Consider the following 22720-nt stretch of genomic DNA (forward strand, 5'->3'; position numbering starts at 1 on the left):
TCAAGAGCCCACGTCATGGATTCAACCTTCACCAGCAGCGTCGCATTGGTCAGCTTAGCGAATGCGAAATGTGGCTTACGTGCGTACCAAACCGCCACGCTAACGCACGCTGCGGTCTGCGATGCGAAAGCCTGGGCATTGCGGCCTAGGAAACATCGTCACACACGGCATTGAGGCGTTTTACACATGGGTAATGCGAGGATTAAGCGAATGCGATGTGCTGCTGCGGATGCGAAATCTGGTCATGATGCAGTGCGTGTCTTCAGTTTGGACGACTACATAAGATGGGCTTGTCGCTGTTGAAGGTGAGGTATTGCAGCTATCTATTTTACCTCTTCCTCGAGTTCTAGTACTCGTACTTGATCGATTCGCTCGGATTGCGGTTAAACCGTCATCATGGCAAGCTCACTTAGCATCGCTCATGCTACGCTGGACTGGAAACGACAGAATCCACCTAAAGGGCCAGGCTTCGATTGGGAGATGTACCGTTATGTTCCTTCTATGGCTGGAGCAATCGTCTGCCTCGTCGTGTTCCTCGTAATGGCTCTTCTACATTTGTATCAGTTTCTCAAGTCGAGGAATCGGATTATCGTTTTTGTTGTTATCGGCGCATTATGTACGCTATATCCTCCTGATGATCTCTCACATACCAGTGGCACTCCATACGCAATGTCTTTGAACTTTGCTAACACTCGATTGCAGGCGAAGTTGGCGGATACGGCGCACGCATCGCTTCTCACTTCGATAATCAAGCCTGGGGCCCATACATCACTCAAGGTGTACTGACACTTGTCGGTCCTCTGTGGTTCGCCGCAACCATATACATGATGCTTGGCCGTACCATCAGACTCGCCGGCGGAGAAGACGTCAGTCTGATCCCAGCGAGATGGTACACAAGAATCTTTGTCACCGCGGATGTCACAACGTTGATCATCCAGGGCTTAGGTACGCGAACTTGACAAAGATGAGGACCGAAAGGATGTAAGCTAATGAGATAACAGGCGCCAGCATCATGGGAACCATGCAACTCGCCCTCGCCCTCGCAGGCGAGAAGATCGTCATCGCGGGCCTCGCACTCCAAGTCGCTACCTTCATCATCTTCCTCGTCGCCTCTTTCGACTTCCAAATCCGCATGAACAAGAAAGCCGATCATCCCTCAGCAGACTGGAAGAAGATGCTATACATACTCTACAGCGTCAGTGCGCTGATCTTGTTCCGCTGCACCTTCAGACTCATCGAGTATGCCATGGGCAACGCTGCGTATCTGATTGCGCATGAATGGACGTTGTATTGCTTCGATGCTGTGCCAATGTTTTTGGTCTTGGTGCTGTTGCTGGTTCTGCAGCCGAGTCGATATGTTGAGGGAAACTTGGGGAAATCGCGACTGGACAGCGATGGCGAGGTCGGCGTTGTGGAGAGAAAGTGATGGGTTTTGGCAGTTTGGTCAGTACTTTCAGCGCGCTTGGAGCAACTTTTACGGGTGTCCTCCATATTCCTAAGCGCAATACATTTTGCTTCTGTTCTTCAGTCTGCTTACGACCTCATCTTTTCGGCAAGTCCTGGTACATTTGCCTGGACCCACGCAGGCGAAACCTTTCAAATGCCTTCGACTTTGCACAGCAGGCTATAACATGTTTTCACATGCCAATAACGTTTATTTGAGCTTGACAGCCGGCCGTTGCGAAAGCTCACTTTGGCCCCTATGACGTGCATGACTCGAGGTAGGTCAGATCTTAGCTCTCAAGCTTGGAACAAGCGCACCCAGCCACATCTGGCGGCACGCCTCACGCAGCACCACCTCATGCTGCCACAAAATGTGATTCCTCAATCTATATTAGCTACACACAGACATCAAACGGGATGGCGCGCCGCTCCACCACGTTCGTGACTAAAAGGCCGCATCGCAAATCGAGGGGCGGATGCTTCACCTGCAAGAAGAAGAAAGTGAAGGTAAATCCAGACCTGAGGAGAGTCGTATGGAATTATTAAATTGATATGGTGCAGTGTGACGAAGCGCAGCCCAAATGTGGATACTGTAACCTCCGGAATCTGGATTGCGAATATATCCAAGATGTCCTCTCGACCTCTCGCACTTCGTCGGCAGGCCCATCGTCCAGTGATGAGGTTTTACTATCTACATTCAACACTCCAATAGACTTCAACGATCTTTCCATTGAGCTGGTACCATATCTCAGCCCACACTGCCATACATCCATAGGTACACTCACAGCCCTCGACAGTCATCTACTGCAATTCTACAGAACAGACGCCTACCGTACCGTTGTATCCTGCGACGATGCCATCATCCAGAACCTACACAAAGAGACCATACCCCAACTAAGCATTTCTAACCCATTTCTCTTATACGCCCTACTCGGTATGACAGCAACCTACAGCAACAACGTCACGCCCAATAAGACGGTCGAAAAACAAGCCCTACTCTACCGTCAAAAGACCTTTTCCACCTACAAAGAAGCCCTCAAGAACATCACAGCCGAGAATTACGAAGCCGTCCTCGTAACAGGCGGTCTTCTCCTCGCGCTCGTCCCCGGGCCAGCCACCGACACAGACGAAGATCACCTCGAATGGGTGTTCGGCCTCCTCAAACTAAGCGAAGGCCTGCGTATCCTCGCCTCCCTCCGCTGGGCCCAAGGCATCGAGAAACTTTCCGTGTACCCGTTAGTACGCCGGGAAATCAAGACGCTGCCACCCCCACCCATCATCGACGTGGCAGCCATCGAAGCGCCCATCGGTCCTCTGGGAACGACGCCTGATAACCCCAATCCAGCACCAACATACACACCCATCCATTTCCCTACGCAAACCCGCCTTTTTCTTCCACCGCCCCTGATGCAACTCCTCCAAACTATTATCCGAGGAAAAGATTCTGGGACGCTAGACTGGCACCGACCAACCCTTCTCCCCGTCTTCCACGCTCTCTCCCCCATCTTCCTATCTCTGTATTACTACGGGCTAGACTCTGACTTCTACGTCCGCATCTTCGTCTGGACATCCTTCCTTATGCCAGACTATCTCCAGTTGATGCGGGACAAGGAACCAAGGGCTCTGGTGCTATTCGGGTGGTGGTTGTCGCTGGCAAATCTAGCGCCGAAGGGGTGGTGGACGGGGAAGCGGGTGCGTAAGACTATGGGGGCGATGGTGCGGGCGATTCAAGCGCAGCCTGTGGGAGATGGTGGGTTTGCAGAGCGCGTTCTGAGGAGTGCGTTGAGGATTGTTGATGTTGTGGATAGTGAGGGGAAGGAGGCGGCGGCTAAGGCGGTGTTTGATGACTGGCCTGGGGTCAATTGGGAGGAGGGACCAGTCAGAGCTCAGGCGTGGGATTATGGTCAGTTGGTGGATTTGGGGGAGTTGGATGGCGGTTTGGATATGGATGCTGCTGTGGGTATTGATCTACAAGAGCTAGGTATATCGGTTTGAATTCGAGCTTCGAGTACCATTGCGTATGGATTGGCTGCAAGCCTCCTTATTGTCCTATCTCTGGAGTTGTTCCGGCTGTCTCTGCAGCAACATTCTTGTTTCCTACCTCCGAGTCTTCCTGGTTCTTCCCGCCTTTTGGCTCCCTGAGCATGCAATATAGCTTGATAGCGTCCTTCTCCCCCTCTCCATCCCTGCACTCCATCTCCCTCGCCAACCGAAAGCCAAACTTCTCATAGATGGCGATATTCGGCTCACTCCTGCTACTCTCCAAATAGCACATCCTCCCCTCCTTGTCAGCCATATTCAGCACCTCTTCCATCAATGCCCTTCCCACGCCCTGTCCCTGACACTCCGGCAACACCGTAACGATATTGCAGAAGTAGTAACCCTTTGGATCCGTCCAGAGTTCAGACTGCGCCTCTGCCTGTCGCGCCTTCCATATCCAATACCGTGTTGTGCTGAGGCCGCCACGTCCGTACCACAGGTTCATGCGTATTTGGTTGGCCCAGAGATACCAGTACGAGAGGTATAGCGACCAGGACTCAGGCTCGGACGTGAGTCGCGGTGGGAGCCACATGGCGCAACCGAGGATCTTGGACGGGTTCGACGTGTCGCGTGCGACGTGGAAGAGGCCATGTTCGATGCCCCATCGACAGCGCAAGGTGAGGGATACGCGGTTTCGTGTCAGAGAGACCTGGGAGGGTTAGCAACGCGCGCAAGACGGGCACCGAAATAGGTACCTTTTCGCGATCTGGAAAGACCCAGTTATTGTAAGGGTCATTGGCGAAGGCTTGCTGTATGGTGTCGATTGCGCCGTCGATATCGGCCTCTTTCATGCGCGTTACTTGGATAGGCATTGTGAGAGGTTCTGTCGTGTTGAGGTGTTTCGAGGCTCTTCGTGTCACGGCGGCAGTAGATACGAAGAGATATGCGCCAGTCTCAAAGCTGGCAAACTTCGATAGCCAGCCATGATAGGTGCGGGGAGGTTTGTAGAGCTTGTCGCATGTAACAGGTGGATAGGTGATGAGATGGGAAGGTCTAAGCGACAGTCACGTGCGTTGCGGGGGCTTCCGACTGATCCATGGATGCTTATCTGAGCAGGCGCGTACGAACCGCCTTCACCAATCCTGTCCGCAGCTGTCTTGGCTTTGTTACACAGCTTCAGCCTGGTAGCCATGTCAGCTTTCAGGAATGAAAGTCCGGCCTTGGTGCCTTGGACCTGCGTGACAACGCACACTAAACACCATGGAGACTTCCAAGCAAAGACTCAGGCGGGCTATGCGACTGCCTGGCCCAACTATTGGCTTGAAACGATCCCAAACAGATACTACAAATGGCCAAGCTCATCTGCGTCCTGGCTATCAGGCTGAAGGTGGGGTAGAGACAATAGCAGCAGATCGGCTCCTTCGCCGGCCCATGCCTCCTTCGCTACAATCCAGGGGTGAACAACGACCTACCATGGCGCCAGACACTAGCAGCTTCCCCGATAGATGGGCCGAGATAAGGCGAAAGGCCGAGCTGAGGCAAACGAGTCAAGGAGTCGAGCAAAACGACGGAGAGACCCAAGATGAAGAGACCATCGAGAGTCGCGTGGCACGCATAAAAGCTCGTGTGGCAGAGTTGACGGACAGTGTTGAGGGTGGAGTTTCTGTTTCTGCAGAGCGGAACGAAGAGAGGCCCTTGATGCTACATACCCGTCGACATACGGCCGGAAACATTATCAGCTCTGCTAATGTACAATCTACGCCACGTCGCAATGATATTTACATGGAACCTGTGGATTTCGACGACGCATCATCCGAGCCATCCTTCATCAAACCCATTGAAGCTTCTACACGGACATTGTCAGCAGATAGAAGCGACCTGACTAGTATCGAACGAGACCCATTTTGTAGACCATGGGACTCGGAGTCGATAACAAACCATCTGTTATCGGCGATGGATGTTGCAAGCGCTCGAGTTGCTCTCGAAAGCCTTGGGGTTACCGATCTGTGGCTACCGCTGTCGAAACAACTACTTAAACGATCACTGAGTGATCCTCATCATGTCTCGGAGTTCCTGAGATAATCGCTATCGTCTGCTACTTTCAGTAGACTGCCCCCAGACACTGTGGCTGACACAGCTTAGACACGAGGATCTGAAGCCGCAAAATGTTCTCGTTCACGGCACTAATATATTGCTTACCGATTTTGGATTCAGGTGAGGTGAATCCACCCCACGACACTCTTGTGCTAAGCATACATAGCTTGGACTTCTCCGATGACTCTGTTTCGACAACTACTGGACGCCCATCAGCTTGGACTATTCGATACTCGGCGCCAGAAGTATTAGACTCTGAGCCTCGCAATCGGGCTAGCGACATATTCTCTCTTGGATGCGTTCTGGTCGAGATGGTTTCGGGACTTTACGGACACAGTCTCTCCGAAGTCAAGGACTATTGGAAGAAAACTAGCAACGGACAATCCAGTTTTGCACGCAACCCAGAGGCAACATCTTCGTGGCTCGATGCGTTTTCAGATCATCCCAAGAGCATCAGACTCAGATGCATTGTGGAATTCCTGCCATTCCTGTTGCATACAGAACGTCTCGATCGACCGTCGGCTCAGATGGTGGTTGATAATGTGCACAATCTCAGCTTACGCCTACGCGATGCACCTCATCTTGCCAATGCTTGCTGCGGGCTAGCGGCAAGATTGTCAGACGATCTCCTATCTATGGGCGTAAGGGAAGTTGATTTGCCGAAATCAGATGATCCACAGATTTATCTCGACATCGCCAGCTATTTCGATGCTCTTGCAGACAACCTTATGACATATATCGTACTTGACCAGCGTTTCAAACAAGTCGCTGCCAAGCATGACTGTTATTCGGATATTTGGGAAACACTCAGTCGCAGAATCCTCAGTCGCAGCGATGTTTCTTCAATCGAGGCTGCATGCGAGATGCTCTTCCTACGATGCAACAAGACAGAGCCGATACTAGATCACCCACACAGCCAGACTGATGCACCAACAGGGCTTGATCTGGACCAAGCGCTGCGGCAGGTACTTGATGTTTATACCTCGTGGCAGGCTATATTCACAGCGCTGAGTGTAAAACTTCTTACGCCCCAAGAGCCATGGAGACATCAAGTGTCTTTCACAGCATTTCCAAGTATTTGGCATAAACGAACAGTCCAGATTTCGATGGTTGGCCTGGAAGATGGCCATCGCGACAATTGCGACTTCAGTTCCGTGTTTTATGTGTTGGCATTCAAAATCTACGAGGAGGGATACGAACCTTCGAAACTGGGCGCGCCTTGCGTAGACCTGACACAACGCCACTTAGGAGCAAAGAATGACGAGGGTCCATTACCACACGGATGGGGTGAAATGCTATAGTATCATAGCAGCAATAAATGTAATACTGTCACTGTATGCTGCATTTGCTGCACAAGGCTTCCAATACACAGCACTAGCTTACATGACAGTGCCCCGAGTACGCAAGAGCGAAGTATAGCAGATCCTTGGACTAAGAGATTGTGGCATCATGATCCTGGATGATCATGTCTTGTGCTATAACACAGATTCGGGTCTACGAAGCCGAATCGGCATACTGCTAGGTCAAGATCAGTATCGCAAAAGGCTTGCGATTGTCGGAAAGCAAGGTGCGGGTTCACCGTGTATGGCTATGCCATCATGATGTCAGATTATGTTATTGGCGTATGCGTGTGCGCTACAAGCAGTCTCAACATCATTGGGCTGGGACATGTCTTCTTATTTCATGTCCTCTAGATTGATTTGTTCTTATTGAGTTACAACGTAATTAACATACCAAGACACACTTCACTTACAAAAGTAAAAGAGGACAAAGAGGACAAAGTGATGGTGTACAGGACTCAAGCGTGAAAGGGAGACATACGGCATGAGCAGCGATCCCAGCAGTGCACATAGAGTCGCAAGGTCCAATTGTAACTCCTACATGGTAGCGACCTGACGAAGTAAGGAACTAATCATCGCCCATGGTCCACACGCTCAAAAGTACGCTGCGCATCAAGCGTACGCTTTTTGTGTGACTCAAAAACCTAGATGCGCAGACGCATGCTTACCTTTTCCCTTACCAAGGATGACAACGAATCAAGCAACTAAAAAGCTGCATGATTGCTTTTCGTGACCAAGACATTCCGCTTCCGCGATAACGCTCATACACACGCAGCACACACACATCGTGATAGTTCTACACACGAACCCACATACTCACCGCTCGAGCCCAAAAGCCCATACTCACACATGCGCTTATGTCAACATGTTCGCACAAAGCAAGCCCCGCACTACACTACAGCACACTACCCCAACCTCAGCCCAACGTCTATTCGTCATGGGATCGACAGTCCTGCATGGCCTGGTCAGTCAGCCTACCGAACCCAGTCCAGCCCAGTCCGATGACACCCTCCCGCACTGTGTGCGGGCGAAGCGAGTGAGCATGAGCGGTTCCGGATAGCGAATGCGAGTCTGCATGGGGAGCTGGTAGACCTGTTTTGACCGGGCCGTTGTTGGGTTGGGAGTTGATGGTTGATGCGGGCGTGTGGCATGACATGTGTGGCGAGGAGGCGCTGCTTTTTTGTCCCGGGGGGCTATGCTATGCGATGCTCTGAGTCTGCGGTGATTGATGTGGCGAGGGACATGTACATGGTCTTCGTACTTGGGCTGCGTAGTCGGCCCGCTGCGTACATGTATGTGTATACTTATCGGTGGATGGAGGTTACCGGCGTTGTTGATACGAACGTCTATCGTACTGAGTCTATTGAATATTCTTGGTGGTGTTAGGACATGAGTAGGCACATGATGTCAACGTCCGAACGTCGGCATTTTCCTCCTTTGCGATCAACATGTCAACGATCTCTGTTCAACATCTTAGGCTCTCGCTTACGGCGATGTAGTATACCGTCAGAAATCAGCTGATTCGCCGGGTTATACAGCCTTGTGTCCGGCTTTTTCCTTGAACCGTGGCGCTGTAAAGGTTAGGTATGAGGAACAGGCAGCCAACCTTGTTCGGATATAGAGCATGGATGCAAGCGCAGATGCGGAATGAGACGGGTTGGATACTTCGTGAGCTTCCGCTTAAAGGCACGATTATCGGCGTTGCATCCGTAGCGACGATCCGGAAATTCTTGGTTCCGAACTGTTACCTGGAATTTTAACATGCACATGGAAGGCACAGTAAATAGCAATAATATCCCAGGGTGCTGAGGCAGCAGAACCAGGCCGTGTTGCAAGATGCATCTGCCGGAGGACAAGCGGAGACGGGTACTGTACGCAGCGCAGCATAAGTGGGCAGCTAACAAGACGCAACTAGAGATTCGAAAGCGAGAACCTGAGCCATCCTTGGATCATCGTGGTACTTGTTGATCAACTGAGAGAACGTAGCCCCCGCAAAGTCGAGACCATCCGTATGACAGCGTATAGCGCCTGCATGTACCCTTGAACTGTAAAGGGTGGGTAACTATAAGGGCTGATAGTACCACTTGGTGTGCATACAGGCGACCCGCTGGCGGCCGACGATTCAGTGTTGGGCAGTCAGGCAGCCAGTACGTGGGAGTGCGAGAGCGATCGGAAAGAGCGGAAGCAAGAAAAAGTCGATGAAACGCAGTCCGGAAAGTTAAGCCACCGTGTTGTGTGGTGCGGGTAGTCCTTGAGCGGTCTGTTTGGGGCAACTCCAGGTCATCCTAGGCACCGGATTACTGTTAATGCTAGTAGCCAAGAGGGGTGGTGTTGCGAATGCGGGCGCTGATGGAGCGCGTACTAGCCGCATCGCCGTGAAAACATCGGTGTGTTCGACAAAGAGGCAAGCCGGGGCTGCCGTGGTCATCAGACAGGCTGGGAGGCAGGTGCGAAGGCGGCAAGTCGGGCAATAAGCGACGTGCGTGTACTCTACGCAGAAACCGATCTATGTCCTGGGCGCCCAAAAATAGGGCGTTCAATTTGCTGAGACATACAAATCAGGACCATGCAGGTGTGACTGCTTCTGCGCATAATCGTAGGCGAATAAAGAAGGTACTTCGGGTCGTCGCTCAGTGGTGGAAGTGGACTTTTGGGATCGCCGCGTAAGCACAATTTAGCCTAGAGCATGTCTGGAATAAGAAGATAGGCGATTTGCCGATCTGGTGAGGTGGAAAAATTCATGGCGCATGCATGGCATCCGTGGGCCCGTTTGCACCGTCATACACCTGACGGGGAACTACTTGCATAGGAGCTTCCGTAAGTAAGTCTCAGTTGGCAACTCAAGGATGGTCACCTCCACACAAAGGACGGCCCTTGTCAGCAGTGATGCACGCAGTAGTACCGAGCCTTGGATTGCATTTGACACATCGCCTGATGTAACAGCGGCCGAGTGCATGACTGGCGGGCACCAAGTTGTGTCTTACAAACGAATAGCAACTGCTATATAGGGTTCCGACTAGGGGTATGCTGCTGGAATATTAAAGCGGAGTGCAATTGCCGGATTGGTGCGTAGTATTACAAGACTGAGATCGGTGGTGTAACTGTAAGCGGTAAGCATAATGCTAGAGGTGGCCCGACCTCGGATATTCTATGTGGCAGACGTGCTGATCGAGAAACTTTGCTCTATATTAGCTGCCATGTCGACACAAGTTGCAGCAGCAAGCGCCTCAATACACCCTGATTCATGATGACGGCCGGATCCATCGCGCCTCAGGATGCATTGTTGTATTGGCTTTGAGGCGGTTGGTGGCAGCTAGGTACCGAACCTAAAGAGGTGCGACAGGCAAAAGGGTCGCGGTGGAGCGGCAGAAGGAAAACAAACGCTCGTACTGCGTGAAACCGAGTCACCGCCGGGCCCTGGTAAAGTGGAGAAGATTTTGCGGAGATGCAGGCTGGCTTCAGCTGCTGCGTCGTAAGACAATTAGCATGGGATCGCCCGACAGAAGTTTCATCAGTTGCGCGCTCGGGTGAAGCGAAGGTACAGACGTGTACACGATACCCACGGTCCGGCATGCTCGTGCGGCAGTCTTGGCTAGGTAAAAGTGATGCAGAGTCATAGCTTGTTCTTGTTAATGTACTAGCAGCCTTGCCTAATGTTACGCTGCAAAAGACGTTATAGTGCATACTTATAAGCTTATTAATTACTAGTCTACTTAATCTTATTCTTCTTACTTATTTTAAACTAAAACTAAAATATATTTTACTTATTTTTATACTTTCTTTTAAAAATTATTTATAAGTATTTTAATAACCTTTTTATTATTAGTAGTAGTATTATTAGTAAAAAATTTATTATAAAGTTATTTAAGAGCTTTTAGCTTTATAAGTATAAAGTACTTAATATTATTATTAGTATTATTAAAGATATTAATAGCTATAACTTTATATATAGTAATTACTTATAGCTTAGTAGTATACTTTTAGCTAATAGTAAACTTATACTTAGTAATATAGTTAGAAAACTTTCTTTTAGAAGAGTTAGAAATAATAAATAGTTTATATTTATTAAAGCTAAGTTCTAATAGTATTAAGTAAGCGTAAAGCTTTAATTATACTACTATTTTAGAGTTCTATATATAAGTAAGTAAAGAAAAAATAATATATTTATAAAGTTTTATTTTATTTCTTTAGGCACTAGTAGTATATAACTATAGTATACTTTAGTTATTAAGTTAAGATTTTTCTAAATTTCTATAGTTAAGAAACACTAAAGCTAAGGCTTACTTAGACACGTAATACTAGCAGCTTGTACACACAAGCGAGTTAACGGCTGTGAGCTGGCACAGTGGCGGTCTGACTGGTCAGACTCGTACCCCGGCTACGAGCGCATATCGTGTATGTGGAAATGCCATCTTGCCCCGTGGTCGTAGCCCTAGTGATGTTGAGTGGGGTGTCGGTGTCCGATTCCCTCTTCGTGCGTCACACGCGCATGTTCGAGATGCTGTACCGCTGGTGCTTGCCTGAGGTGTGCAGTAGGACTTGTTTCCGGCAAATATCCAAGATTCCGTCGAGCACAACTTGCAGCAGTAAGGAGGCTCACCGACGAGCTAGTGTGGCTGCTGATCCAAGCAGACAGGAGGCTTCAACGGAGGACGGCGATTGGACAAGGGGCTCTCGACGTTGAGCAAGTGGGCTCGCGAGCCGCCTGGTGAGGCTAATGCTCGCTGGTGGGCAAGGATAAAGTGCCGCCGCGCCCGCAAAGAGAATTTCGCGTTCGCATGGGCCGACCATGATCTAGAACACATCACACGCAGACAGGCCGATACCATGCTAAAGGATCGTCGTCGTCCACAAATAATGCAGCTACCAAGCCGACCGAGTTCTTTTTCATGCAACTGGTTCACATCGTGCTTCACCTCGCGCTTGGTTAGGGTGCTTGCGTGACCGGGAAACGACCTTTAGCCTGGCCACGTCTAGTGAATGGTGTTGACAAAACTCAAGGGAACGCCAGGAGGATAGACTATCATGCTGAAGGTAACGTCGTGTCAACATGACCATGGTTGATATGGCAGGGCGGGCCATGAGGGACTTTGTGGTTGGTTTGAGCTAGCGTAGCGATGCCGCTCATACCGTGATTCTCTGCCTTTCCAGCATTCTTAGAGATGATGCGACGCCACGTTTGAGACCCACTCGACTCGTGGGTCACCCGCTGATACGTCATTAAAGGGTTTTTCTTCCCGTGTTGCAGATTGCCGGACTGGGGCTGTCAGCGCCTGGCTTCGACACACTGGCACTGTGATGAGTGCAGCACCCGTGCCGCGTCCATCCAAGCGCATCCTCCATAATAATGCCGGAGAAAGCCTTTTTGAAACCACAGTTTTCACAATCTCGATTGATGGAGCTTACGGCGTACAGCACGGCTAGGAGGCACGGGATTCCAGATAGTGCAATGTCTGTGAATGGCGCTGTGCCCAATGCTGCGCGGCCTATTGTCTCGAGCGGATCATCTGAACGCGAAACTATGGGAAGACGCGGGTCAGCACCCAGCACCTCGATTCGACGGTTCGTAGATTGAGCGTACAAGATCAAGCGACGCTTTGCAGAGCGGGTTCCGGTGACAGTTCGGTGCTTACTTTTCCTGTTCACATATTCGTCTCGTGATGCACAAGTGTACAGCTGCGCCGCAATTTTTCGTGGATCAAAATGACCGAGGCCGCGTGCTGCAGAGTCAGACTGGCTGGGTGTGATACGCGGGATGTGCTGAATTACGGAACACGGTGCATTGATTCGTTCCCTGTGGCTCGCGCTAGTTGCAACATCGTTCACTGACGCCCACACTCGGTGCACTTTGTTGATGACCGACCTGTGATGGGAGTTGCTTCTTTGTTGGTACAATCAGGATCCTACGGCAGGCGCCTGCACATATGGTGCCATGGAATGTCGGCTCCATGATTGGGTTTCAGCTGGACAAAATGGACGCCATGTGTAGATGGGATGTGGCTGCAGCCAAGCAAACGTTGACTATGCTTTTGAGTGCATCCGTGAACAAGACCCCCATGCAAGGACCCAAGTGCAGCTTTCATATGCTCTTTTTGGCGACAAGATGCAAGCCCCCTGACATGATCCTGTTCGTTTGAACCACCAAAAAGATCCTTGCGCCCGCGTTGGACCGCTGTAGATCATTCAGGCGGGACGAAGCCAGGGTTGGTCCCTCGGCGCTTCGGCTGCATCTCATCAGCCACGCGGGGATTTTCTCATTTCTGGTTGTCGAACGGCACTGCCGCTTTGGGCCTGGTCACCGTGGGGTCAACAGGGAGGTGTGAAGACCTTGTCGTGATATGGAGGGATCGGTCGGCCGCTTGTCATGTTGGTTGAGACAGCGGTGCTGCAAATAACGGTAGATGATAGCGGCATGCTTCAATAGATGGATCCTCACGAAGCATGCGGCTTCTTTGTCACCGGGGCGCAGGCAGGCTTTGTGCTTCGTATTAGGTGCAGCCAGCACTCATCGTGATGATCGGATCCACTCCACCCACCGCGACGTTGAAGGGAATACCGGCGTGCTATAATAGGCTTCGACCTAGTCTATAGATGCGCTATTTGCAGTGCTAGACGATGGCGCGAGCGGAATGACATGCCAGCTACGTGAACGCGCGTATCGCCAGACGGGCACACTGTGCCCGGTGTTGAGTGCCGGGTGCGATGCGCAGTGTTTGGATCAACAGACCGGTCGCTCGGTTGTTCACGCCCGACAGGCGACGTTAGCCACGGTGCGCATGGTTTCAAGGCGTGCGCAGGTGGAGCACGACGCTGGCAAAAGGTTAAAGTGCTTTTCCTCGGCGGTGCCTAAGAGAGCAAGGGTGCAAGACTCGACACAACCTCATGTACGGGGGCCCTTTAGGCGTAACCCGTCGTGGCGGCACATGTACCCAGGCCGGGGGGTCGACCGATGGACGGCGGCTTCTTGCGTCCGGTGTGCTCAGGCTACAGAACAGTAGCCAGGCGTGTGAGGGACAGTAGCGACAGTACCGTAGTCAGTAAAGAGTACTAGAGGATGCAAGGCTGATGACATGCCGATGCTCAGCGCTGATTGCTCCAATCTCCGCGAGTGGCTCGCCGTTGGCTGTGTGACCTCGGCCAGCGATGCATGTCTGATGCTGCATGCCTCTGCAAAGTCCCATGTCATCGACTCGCCCGTCCCCGTTACAGGCGGCAGGGGTGGACTAGCTGCATGCCGATTTCTGGAAGACGCTCGGCTAGGGGCAGGCCAATGGACAGCCCGGAGGCGCGCCCACCCCAGATCGCGCTTGGATACCGTGGGCCAGCAGTGTGGTTTGCCGGCTGCACGCGCGACCACGCAGGAGGTGCTGGGTGCGGGTATGGTGGACCGATTGCAGTGCGCGGGCGGCGCTGATTGGCTCACGCCACTAGCGCGAAGGGCTGCTGTGAAGGAGTAGGCGTAGCGCAGCAGGACCCAACCTCGCTCCGCTTCTTCCAACCCTTTCCGAAACTACTGCGCCAACCAAAGTTTGACCCCCCATCCGCCCCTGATCTCGCGATGCTGCTGGCGCCGACACGGATCGTTGCTGGATAATGCACTTCCTCCTGCAGGCCTCCCACACACGACGCCTTATGTCGCCCATGGAGTATCGCCGGCCGCCTTCCACTAATCATGCCATGCGCAGGCGCGGCTAAAACATGACGCTCCTCTTCCCTAGCTGACCGCCTGGAGGGCCACCGCCCCATGCACACGACACTCTCCCCGGCGTGGAGCCCAGCTGAGTCGCACTGCACCGCTCGACAGGGCCTAGTCGCACTACCGCTTTCTGCCATCATCGTTGCGGGCGCTGTGGTTCCCTGGCCTGCCTTCTCCATGAGCCGGCCGTCGTCTAGCTGCACGGATGCTCCGTTGCGCGTTGCGCCATGATACATGGTACGCCGCCCTCGTCTACCTTCCCTGTCGTGTGATTTGGTCATTCCAAGTCTTCCTTTTCGCTCCACGCACTATGCCTTTCGTTGATCGTTCCAGCCGTGCCACTGGCCCTAGTCGTCACAGCGCACCTCACCGAGCCATCCCTTGGTGGCTCCGTATAGTCAATACACTCCCGTTCCTTGTCTGCACCTATTCCACTATTAGCTGTTCTTGAGTTTCGCTAGCCTGGCCCTGGCCGTCCTTGTACCATGACTCCGGCCGCGAGGTTACTCTACCTCAATTTCCCCATCCACCCTTCCTGATCTGTCTATATCTCTTGGCACCCCATATACCTATGCAGATGCCCCCCAACCCAGCACGCTTCCAGGTCAGACAAGACTGATTGTCACCGACACAACCGCCTGCCACATACAAACCGCTGAGACATTCCGCCTCTCAACTGTATATCATCACTGCCTTCCTACACTACGACTTGACCACACCACCACTTGCCCACCATGTCCGGCCACATGCAAACCTCAACTCTTCACCGGCGTACCTCTCGCAGCTCAGGCAGCCAATCAGCATGCCGATCATCTCGCGTTGAAAAGACAAAGAGCCACCACAACAGCCCAAAGAGCATGGAGAGGAGAAAGACCACCACCGAGACCAAGCTCTACGCTTCCTTGGACGACCACTACAGAATGATGTTCGGTGTACCAGCCGAGGAAACCGAAGACCGTCCCCAACCAAGCAGACCTGTGAGCTGGCACCCATCGTCTGCACAGTTCCAGGCTTCACAACAAACCAACTACTTCGAGCCCATGCCTCAACAACACTGGTCACAACACTACTCTCCCTCATCCCGCGACTCTCAACACGGCTCTGACTTCTACTCTCTGTCCACACGTAACTCCATGTTCGAGCCCATGACCAGCACCCCGGCATACACCAACACCCAGTCCGAGAGCGGCTGGCAAAGCGTTCAGCCCACACCCGGCTATGTCCACTCTTCTCTAAACACTCCCTCAACCGAGCCTCTACCATGGTACCTGCAACAATGGGCTCAGAAGAACCAGGCTCAAGCATCTACCGACTTCCTGCCTATTCAACACCCTGCTCAGCAAGACCAAGATATGGAAGACGACGATGGCGAGAAGCTAGTCGCCCTGGGTCTCTACGATGCACCAGAGCCCTCATTGAGCTGGGGTGCCCTCAACAACGAAGGAACTGGAAAGGGTCTCAAGCTTGAGGAGACTTGGCAGCCACCTGAGGCTGACGATGAAGAGGAGGAAGATGACGATGCCAGCTCTGAGGCCAGCGTCGAGGAGCCATCGCCGCCTCTGCCGGCACAACAGGCACAGCACCTGCCCGTTCATGTCAAAGCTCAAACACCAAACAACATGGAAGGACAGAGCTTCTTCTTCGACGAAGACGAGTCGGTGACAAAGGAGTGGTGGTTTCACCAAATGAAGCAGCCCACCATGCCGGTGCGGGACGCCGGGCTGGGATATGGCTGGTTGTAATCTAGATGTCTGTTTCAAACGTGCGACCACGACAGAGGTCCACTGCCCTATCTTCGAGGCGAGCATTTTTTCGAGGCGAGTTCTTTCAGCACAGCGCGGCGTTTTGCATGGTTCCGCTTGGGACCGGAAAAGAGACTTAGAGATACCCTGCCTTTAGCGGCAATAGAGTGAGGCTTTGCATCGCTCACTATGAGGTCAGATGAAGATGATGTATTAGATAGCATCATCAACCAAATCAACCAAATCAACCATACTACACCATACTTTGGCCCAACATGCAGTGCTGACGAGTCTACTCTATGATGCTTGTGAACACATAGTGCCCAAGAAGCCTGGCAGTGAGCCGTAGACGAGAAAGGAAGGTGCACCCCATCGCGCACCTGGCCTGCCCCAGAACTCACAGGATGCCGTAACACGATGCATCCTCGTCCTCCACAACCCACAAGCTTCTTCAACGCTTCTAGCCTTTTCGCTCAACCGTGGTCCCAACGCACTCTCGTCTCGGCGCAAGCCGCCATGTACCAGCCCTTAGTGCACCAAACACATTGCATTCCAAGGCGACCAGCACAAGACAAACCAACATCATATGTCGGCGACATGCCGCCGTCCTCCGGTCCTAGTCTGACGCAACAGGGCCAGCGCGCAATTGTGTCACAACGCCCGGCAAAGGACCGAAGACCGATAAAATAACAGAGTAGCATCAGCCTCACAAAGTGGCATGATTGATGGGCGCAAACACGCACACGCCATGTCGGAGTGACGCAGACACCTCTACGGTCCGACCGATCGTTACGCCGTCAGACGGAGCGAGCCACGCCAGCCCTGCGCGGCAGAAGGCTATGGATGCTGCACCATCGTCCTGGTCTCTGCACTCTTTTTTGCTCAGCTCCGCCCAACTTCGGCCAGACCCGCTTCAGTTGCCCTGACCGAACATCTGAGCTCCTCCGGGCGTCTAGTGCCGAAGTTTACCAGCTAACCGAGCAGCAGGATGTGCCACGCTGCCTGTTCCCTCCTGTCATGGTCGTCACCGGAGACTAAGCAAGTAGCGCGAAGTTAAGAGTTCAGACAACAGAGGTTCCAGAAGTTGGGGAGCGTGGCTTGCGAGATTAGGTTTGCGATGCGTGGATGGAAGATGGGGGAGAGGAAAAAAACACTTCCAAGGTTTTGCCGGGTGGCTTTGCGTCATTGGCTCGATGCTAAAGGCCATGGGTGAGACTTTTAGCGCTTATCGATAGGGCGAGCAATCTGGAACGACTGAGGAAATTTCCAACGCGAGTTCACGTGCCTTCACCTGCGACGTTACATGCCCAGGTGCTGAGCTAGCCAATAGCAGGGTTTCAAACTCTCGCATTGCAGAAACGCGTCCATCTGCGCGACTGCGACTAAAGATATGGAATCGCATACCCGGTTTGTTGTTACGGCGTGGCGTGATAGTCGCGAGCTGCTTCAGCTGCGCCAGGACCTGTATAGTCCTGAGACTAGTAGGAGAGAGAAGGCGGTGAACAAGGTACGCTGGAAGAAATCAATATACTCTGCAGGAGAGTCGACAGCCACAGTGTGCTGATGACAGGTAGGTGTTTGCTTGGCGACTACGGAAACCTGATGGCTTGCCATTGCTACTGGACTCGACGGCGGATATCGTCGATGTAGTGCTTCAAGATGCAAGAGGCGAGTTGCAACATAATGCACTGCGGTTGCTGTATGCGACTGCGATATCGAGGTAGGTGTGTTCGAAGTTGAGATTCATGAACATCTCAGCAGCTTTCCTACATCCTTTGCATAGGACTCGTTCACTATGGCTTTGCAGCACCATTTTGTTCCATCACTGTCAATACTCCTCGTCCATTTCCACCAAATCATCTTCCATAACAATCTATCAATCATGATTTCATACTGCTCCAACCACAACACCATCCTATATTCATACGAACCCCCCATCTAACACCACTTCCAGATTCATCACTGGCTTAGCAGACACTCAAATCGACCTAACCCGCGACCGGCCCTCATGGTTTCCCCCCGGCAAATCCCTCCAACTCCCCCTCACCCTCCTAGAAACCCGTCACCGAATCGTCCACCGACACCTCCCCTCCCTCGCTGAGCTAAAGCGCGCAGCCACGGAATCCCTCTCCTGGCTCTGGGAATGGTACTGGCTCCAACTCGACCATGCATTCAAAACCGGTATCACTCCATCGACAGGAACACAAGAAGAGGAAGAACTAGGCGTCCAAAGCCGAGAAGCCGTCCGCGAAAAACTCCAAAGCATACTAAAAACCTACGTCAAAGAGCGCAAGTCCGAGATCAAAAACAGAAAGAAAGACAATAATAGCAAGGCTGCTGAAACAGCATTGTCGACATACATCCTACGTTACGCACCCACTGCTACGACCACGCCTTCGACACAGACCCAACGTGTACTCCTGCACCTTCTAGTCGACGAGAAAATGATTCTGCCCACAGACAAGAAACTAGGCAGTACCATGTCCGGCGCCTTCATCATCTGGACACCCCTCTTACGTGCATTCTGCCTCGACGGCGGCGTGCTGCACATCAAGACTCTAGTCGAGCATCTCATGCGTGCTATGAACGCTACTTCCCCCGCTGCGCGCGCAATGATGAATCCGGAGATGGATCCTGTGAGGGAGGGGCTGCAGGACTGGATTGTCCATGTTCTTACGGGGGAGGAATGGGCGGGTGTACGAGGGGGAGGCGCGGCGGAGAGGAAGGTTGTGGAGGAGGTGCTTGGGGTTTGTTTCTCTGAACCGTCGTTTTGGAATTTGAAGGTTGCGGAGAAGGTGCTGGACATGGGGAGTGAGGTGGTGGATCAGGGGTTGTGGCGCAAGGTGCTGGAGGCTGCGAGGGCGGAGGGAGCGGGGGGTGAGGAGATGGATGTTGACGTCGATGTCGAGGAGATTGAGAAAGCTTTGCCGGTTAGAAAGAATGAGGGCAAGGATGGGGTGGTCAAGGAGAAGATCAAGGGGCCGACTAAGGTGTTGGGGATGTGGAAACCGAGACCGATTGGATGGCTACCTGAGGGGTGGGAGGATGATGAATAAAGTGGGATTGCTCTGGACGTACGAGACTTTATAGACATCCCTCGTTGTCACGTCAGGGACCCAAGTCGGAGGAGTATTAGATGTACGGGATATTCTCAGATTCTAACATCTCAGTAGCCATTTACCAGCTGGTGTTGGTATCTATTCAACTCTCTCTCTCTGTGTATGTGTCCTTCGTTTTGTATCCGAAACGCTTCGCTTCGTTCTCGGTATATCCTTACTCTTCGTAGGCATCTGCACCGTTTCGTCAAGTTGCGTATGGTATGTCGGACACCGCGAGGTTGTAGGTGATGCACGCAGATTTAGCCCCCAGTCCTCACAAGCAGCCCTTCTCATATCTTCTCCTTGGCGTCTGAAACGCCTATCCGGTTTTCTACCAAGCGCATGAGCTTGATCGTTTGTTCGGCGAGCGTAAGGGTCAGAATCTATGTCAATGTTAGCGACCGAGTCCCACCTATTACATCTGTCTGACATACCGTATGGGGCAGAATGCGCGCCAGATGGGCAAAGTAGCCCTTGTACAGCGCAAAGATACCCTCCGTCTTGACCGTCCGACTCAAGCAGTCAAAAGCCGATGTGTACAGGTTGCCCGTCTGGTTGTACATGCGCGACATGATGGTATCCGGAGGGTGCATGACACAGCAGACGACAAAGCCACTGGCCGTACTACTCGCAATGTGCAGCGGCATGCCCTCTTCCATGCCCAGATGCTTTACTAACCGTCTCTTTGCGAAGAAGTACGTGGGGAGTTGTACGGAGCTGCCGAAACCCGTGCGTACCATGGCTGGTCCTACACCTCTGTACAGGCCCTTGATGCCTTCGCCGCTGTATATTTGTCTCATGCCATCGACGGCGTTTCGGTAGTTGTGTTGTGTGCCGACGGGTAGGAAGGGCGAGTAGGATTGTAACCGCGTCTTTACGAGGAAGAAGGGGGAGCCGGCTGCTGCGCCTAGGACACCGGATGAAGCGCCTGCGAAGAGGTTGATGCCGAAGGATTGGACGGCTGGGTCGCTGTATACGACGTTTGTGAGGGTCTTGCGGAGGGGTTCGTAGAAGCCTAGTCGGCAGCCGTTGAGGGTCATTTGGTAGACGTACTGGGCGCGTCAGTCTCTGCTCGTCCTATTGTTTCTGGATATGTGTGCTGAACATACTGCGCATCCCAGACCGCGTAGTAAGCCTCTGGGCCCTTCATTCTTCAAGATGACGCTGACACCGTGGAAGACGCCCTTGTATAACCGCGGCGCGTCGCTTTTCGCTTTAAGCTCGCCTTGTAGTTGTAGTCTGGGCGATCGTCAACGAGCTGGTCGCGCAGGTGCTGCGAGCGAAGACGCGCACCGGATTTTGACGGTCTCGAAGCCGTGGGTTACTGTGACTGCACCGCATGCTGCTATGCCGCCGGCTATGAAGGAGCTGGTGGGGGTAGTGGTCAATACAATTAATACTGTGTTTAAACTTTATACTGAGTACCTACCCGAGGGTTGTAGACATTCTCACACTCTATGCGACTCTTCGGCGCGCAAGTCGGAAGTATGGTGGAGTGCGTATTCGATAGTGGTAGCGACGTGGGTTACCGCGCGATCATGAACACGACTGGAGGAGAGTTGTAAGAATTAGGGATGGAGGTAAGACTAGGCGAAACTGAAGCCACACACGTCTTGCGGTAACAATGGCAATGCTGAGGAAATGTCAAGGTGAATATGAATAATCGTTCCGGTTTCGGCTCGGCATGGCCAGCTACGTAAGACCGCTCGGACCCACTTCTTTCCATATGCTGCAACTCTTCAGCGCATTCCGCCGGCTCTAATTGTCCACGTCGCGTCGCGTGCTTGAGTTTACGCGCCCGCTGATTCGCCGACTGAAGCGGTGGAGATGAACGCAGTTGTCGCAGCAGAGGATTAGGAGCTCAACTCGACCATGGCTGGCTCAGCGACACCCGGCGGCGGGCCTCCACCGCCGCCTGCAGGCCCGCCGACACAGAAAGTTGCCGACGTCATAACGAGCTTCCGGCCGCAGAGGGTGAGACGAAGATACTATACCTTTGTGTATGTCCAGTACTAACGCCCTGTAGCGCTTCAAATCGGGCGGCCAGGGCACTTCAGTAACGTCCCTCGACTTTGACGACTCGGGCGAACTAGCCATTGTCGCGCGCGACGACGATACCCTCCAAATCTACAACTGCAAAGAAGGCAAGCACGCCAAGGAGCTCAAGAGCCAGAAGTACGGCGTCCATCTTGCGCGCTTCAGCCACCATGCCCAGAGCATCATCTGCGCGAGTACAAAGATCGACGACACCATCCGCTTCCTCTCCACACACGACAACTCGTATATCCGCTACTTCAAGGGCCACACCGACACAGTGACCTCAATCGCCCTGTGTCCGTCCAAAGACGACTTCATAAGCTGCTCGAAAGACAACACGGTGCGGTTATGGAACCTGCAATCCCCCAACTACGTCGGCATGCTCAACCTGCACGGCGCCTACCTCGCCGCCTACGATCCCTCCGCGACCGTTATCGCAATCGCATCCCCGCCTACCCAGAACGTACTCCTCTACGATATGCGCAACTACGATAAGCCGCCGTTCGCAACATTCGACTTGCTCGAGGCGGAGCAGCGCTTCATGGGAGGACAAAAGGTCGAATGGACCAAGATTGAGTTTACAAACGACGGAAAGAGTCTCGTCGTGGCGACAAACGGCAGCGGCCATTTCGTGCTAGACGCTTTCTCAGGCGACCTGACGCATGTCTGCTACCGCAAGGCTGGCTCCTCAGGACGTCTCCCACCCAGCGCTTCGGTCACCAACAAATCCGGTGCCAAATCCGATGGCAGTGGTCCTGCAAATGGACAGGGCGACGTGTGTCTCACGCCAGATGGCAAGTTCCTCATCGGAGGTAGCGGCGAGGACGGTCTCTTGGTGTGGGATATTTCGAAAGCACCAGCGCCGAACAATATGCTCGAGCCCATGGAGAAACTACCGGGACAGGGGAAGAGCGCTGTTGTGGGATACAACCCGAGGACAAACCTGCTAGCGAGTGCGGATAAAGATTTGTATCTTTGGCAGCCGGATCCTGATCTTATGATCTGAGGATGCAATTGTATCAGGAGTCGCACTGGAAGCTGGCTTAGCATCAGAGGAGAAGCAAGGGCGAGATCGACACATCGCGAGACGAGGCATCGGCATCGAGAGCTGCTTATGCGACTACACGTCAACCAGCACGCTCGCCACTTCCAGGAAGCAGCGTGATCGATTCTTGCACTGTAGGGTGCTCACTCTTCGGATTGATCAACGTATAGGGAAGATACTAGGTGCTCGTGGAAGAGACCACTTGAGAATCAAGAGGCTGAACCTGGTCTCGAGTGTATCACGCA

At 52.7% G+C, this 22720-nt stretch overlaps 7 protein-coding genes across 7 annotated transcripts; 5 read left to right on the forward strand and 2 right to left on the reverse strand.

The window, feature by feature from the left end:
- Positions 1–396: 396 nt before the first annotated feature.
- J4E83_002953 (uncharacterized protein) lies at positions 397–1426 on the forward strand (the record flags this gene model as incomplete). Its single annotated transcript, XM_049329893.1, has 3 exons — positions 397–616; positions 703–945; positions 1002–1426. 3 exons carry the CDS (start codon positions 397–399, stop codon positions 1424–1426), a joined length of 888 nt encoding a protein of 295 aa, XP_049190389.1.
- A 569-nt stretch (positions 1427–1995) lies between these two features.
- Positions 1996–3438, forward strand: J4E83_002954 (uncharacterized protein; the record flags this gene model as incomplete). The annotated part of the gene is made up of 1 exon (XM_049329894.1): positions 1996–3438. The coding sequence occupies one exon, from the start codon at positions 1996–1998 to the stop codon at positions 3436–3438; it is 1443 nt and encodes a 480-aa protein (XP_049190390.1).
- Positions 3439–3484: 46 nt separating this feature from the next.
- J4E83_002955 (uncharacterized protein) lies at positions 3485–4295 on the reverse strand (the record flags this gene model as incomplete). The annotated part of the gene is made up of 2 exons (XM_049329895.1): positions 3485–4132; positions 4179–4295. The coding sequence occupies 2 exons, from the start codon at positions 4293–4295 to the stop codon at positions 3485–3487; spliced, it is 765 nt and encodes a 254-aa protein (XP_049190391.1).
- Positions 4296–15410: 11115 nt separating this feature from the next.
- J4E83_002956 (uncharacterized protein) lies at positions 15411–16295 on the forward strand (the record flags this gene model as incomplete). Its single annotated transcript, XM_049329896.1, has 1 exon — positions 15411–16295. The coding sequence occupies one exon, from the start codon at positions 15411–15413 to the stop codon at positions 16293–16295; it is 885 nt and encodes a 294-aa protein (XP_049190392.1).
- Positions 16296–17858: 1563 nt separating this feature from the next.
- J4E83_002957 (uncharacterized protein) lies at positions 17859–19351 on the forward strand (the record flags this gene model as incomplete). Its single annotated transcript, XM_049329897.1, has 2 exons — positions 17859–17865; positions 18270–19351. 2 exons carry the CDS (start codon positions 17859–17861, stop codon positions 19349–19351), a joined length of 1089 nt encoding a protein of 362 aa, XP_049190393.1.
- Positions 19352–19683: 332 nt separating this feature from the next.
- J4E83_002958 (uncharacterized protein) lies at positions 19684–20839 on the reverse strand (the record flags this gene model as incomplete). Its single annotated transcript, XM_049329898.1, has 5 exons — positions 19684–19776; positions 19828–20445; positions 20503–20632; positions 20687–20761; positions 20823–20839. The coding sequence occupies 5 exons, from the start codon at positions 20837–20839 to the stop codon at positions 19684–19686; spliced, it is 933 nt and encodes a 310-aa protein (XP_049190394.1).
- Positions 20840–21265: 426 nt separating this feature from the next.
- On the forward strand, positions 21266–22436 carry J4E83_002959 (uncharacterized protein; the record flags this gene model as incomplete). Its single annotated transcript, XM_049329899.1, has 2 exons — positions 21266–21367; positions 21420–22436. The coding sequence occupies 2 exons, from the start codon at positions 21266–21268 to the stop codon at positions 22434–22436; spliced, it is 1119 nt and encodes a 372-aa protein (XP_049190395.1).
- Positions 22437–22720: the final 284 nt, after the last annotated feature.

The sequence above is a fragment of the Alternaria metachromatica genome (assembly GCF_023757995.1).
Source record: "Alternaria metachromatica strain BMP 0045 chromosome Unknown scaffold_5, whole genome shotgun sequence".
Taxonomy (NCBI): Eukaryota; Fungi; Ascomycota; class Dothideomycetes; order Pleosporales; family Pleosporaceae; genus Alternaria; species Alternaria metachromatica.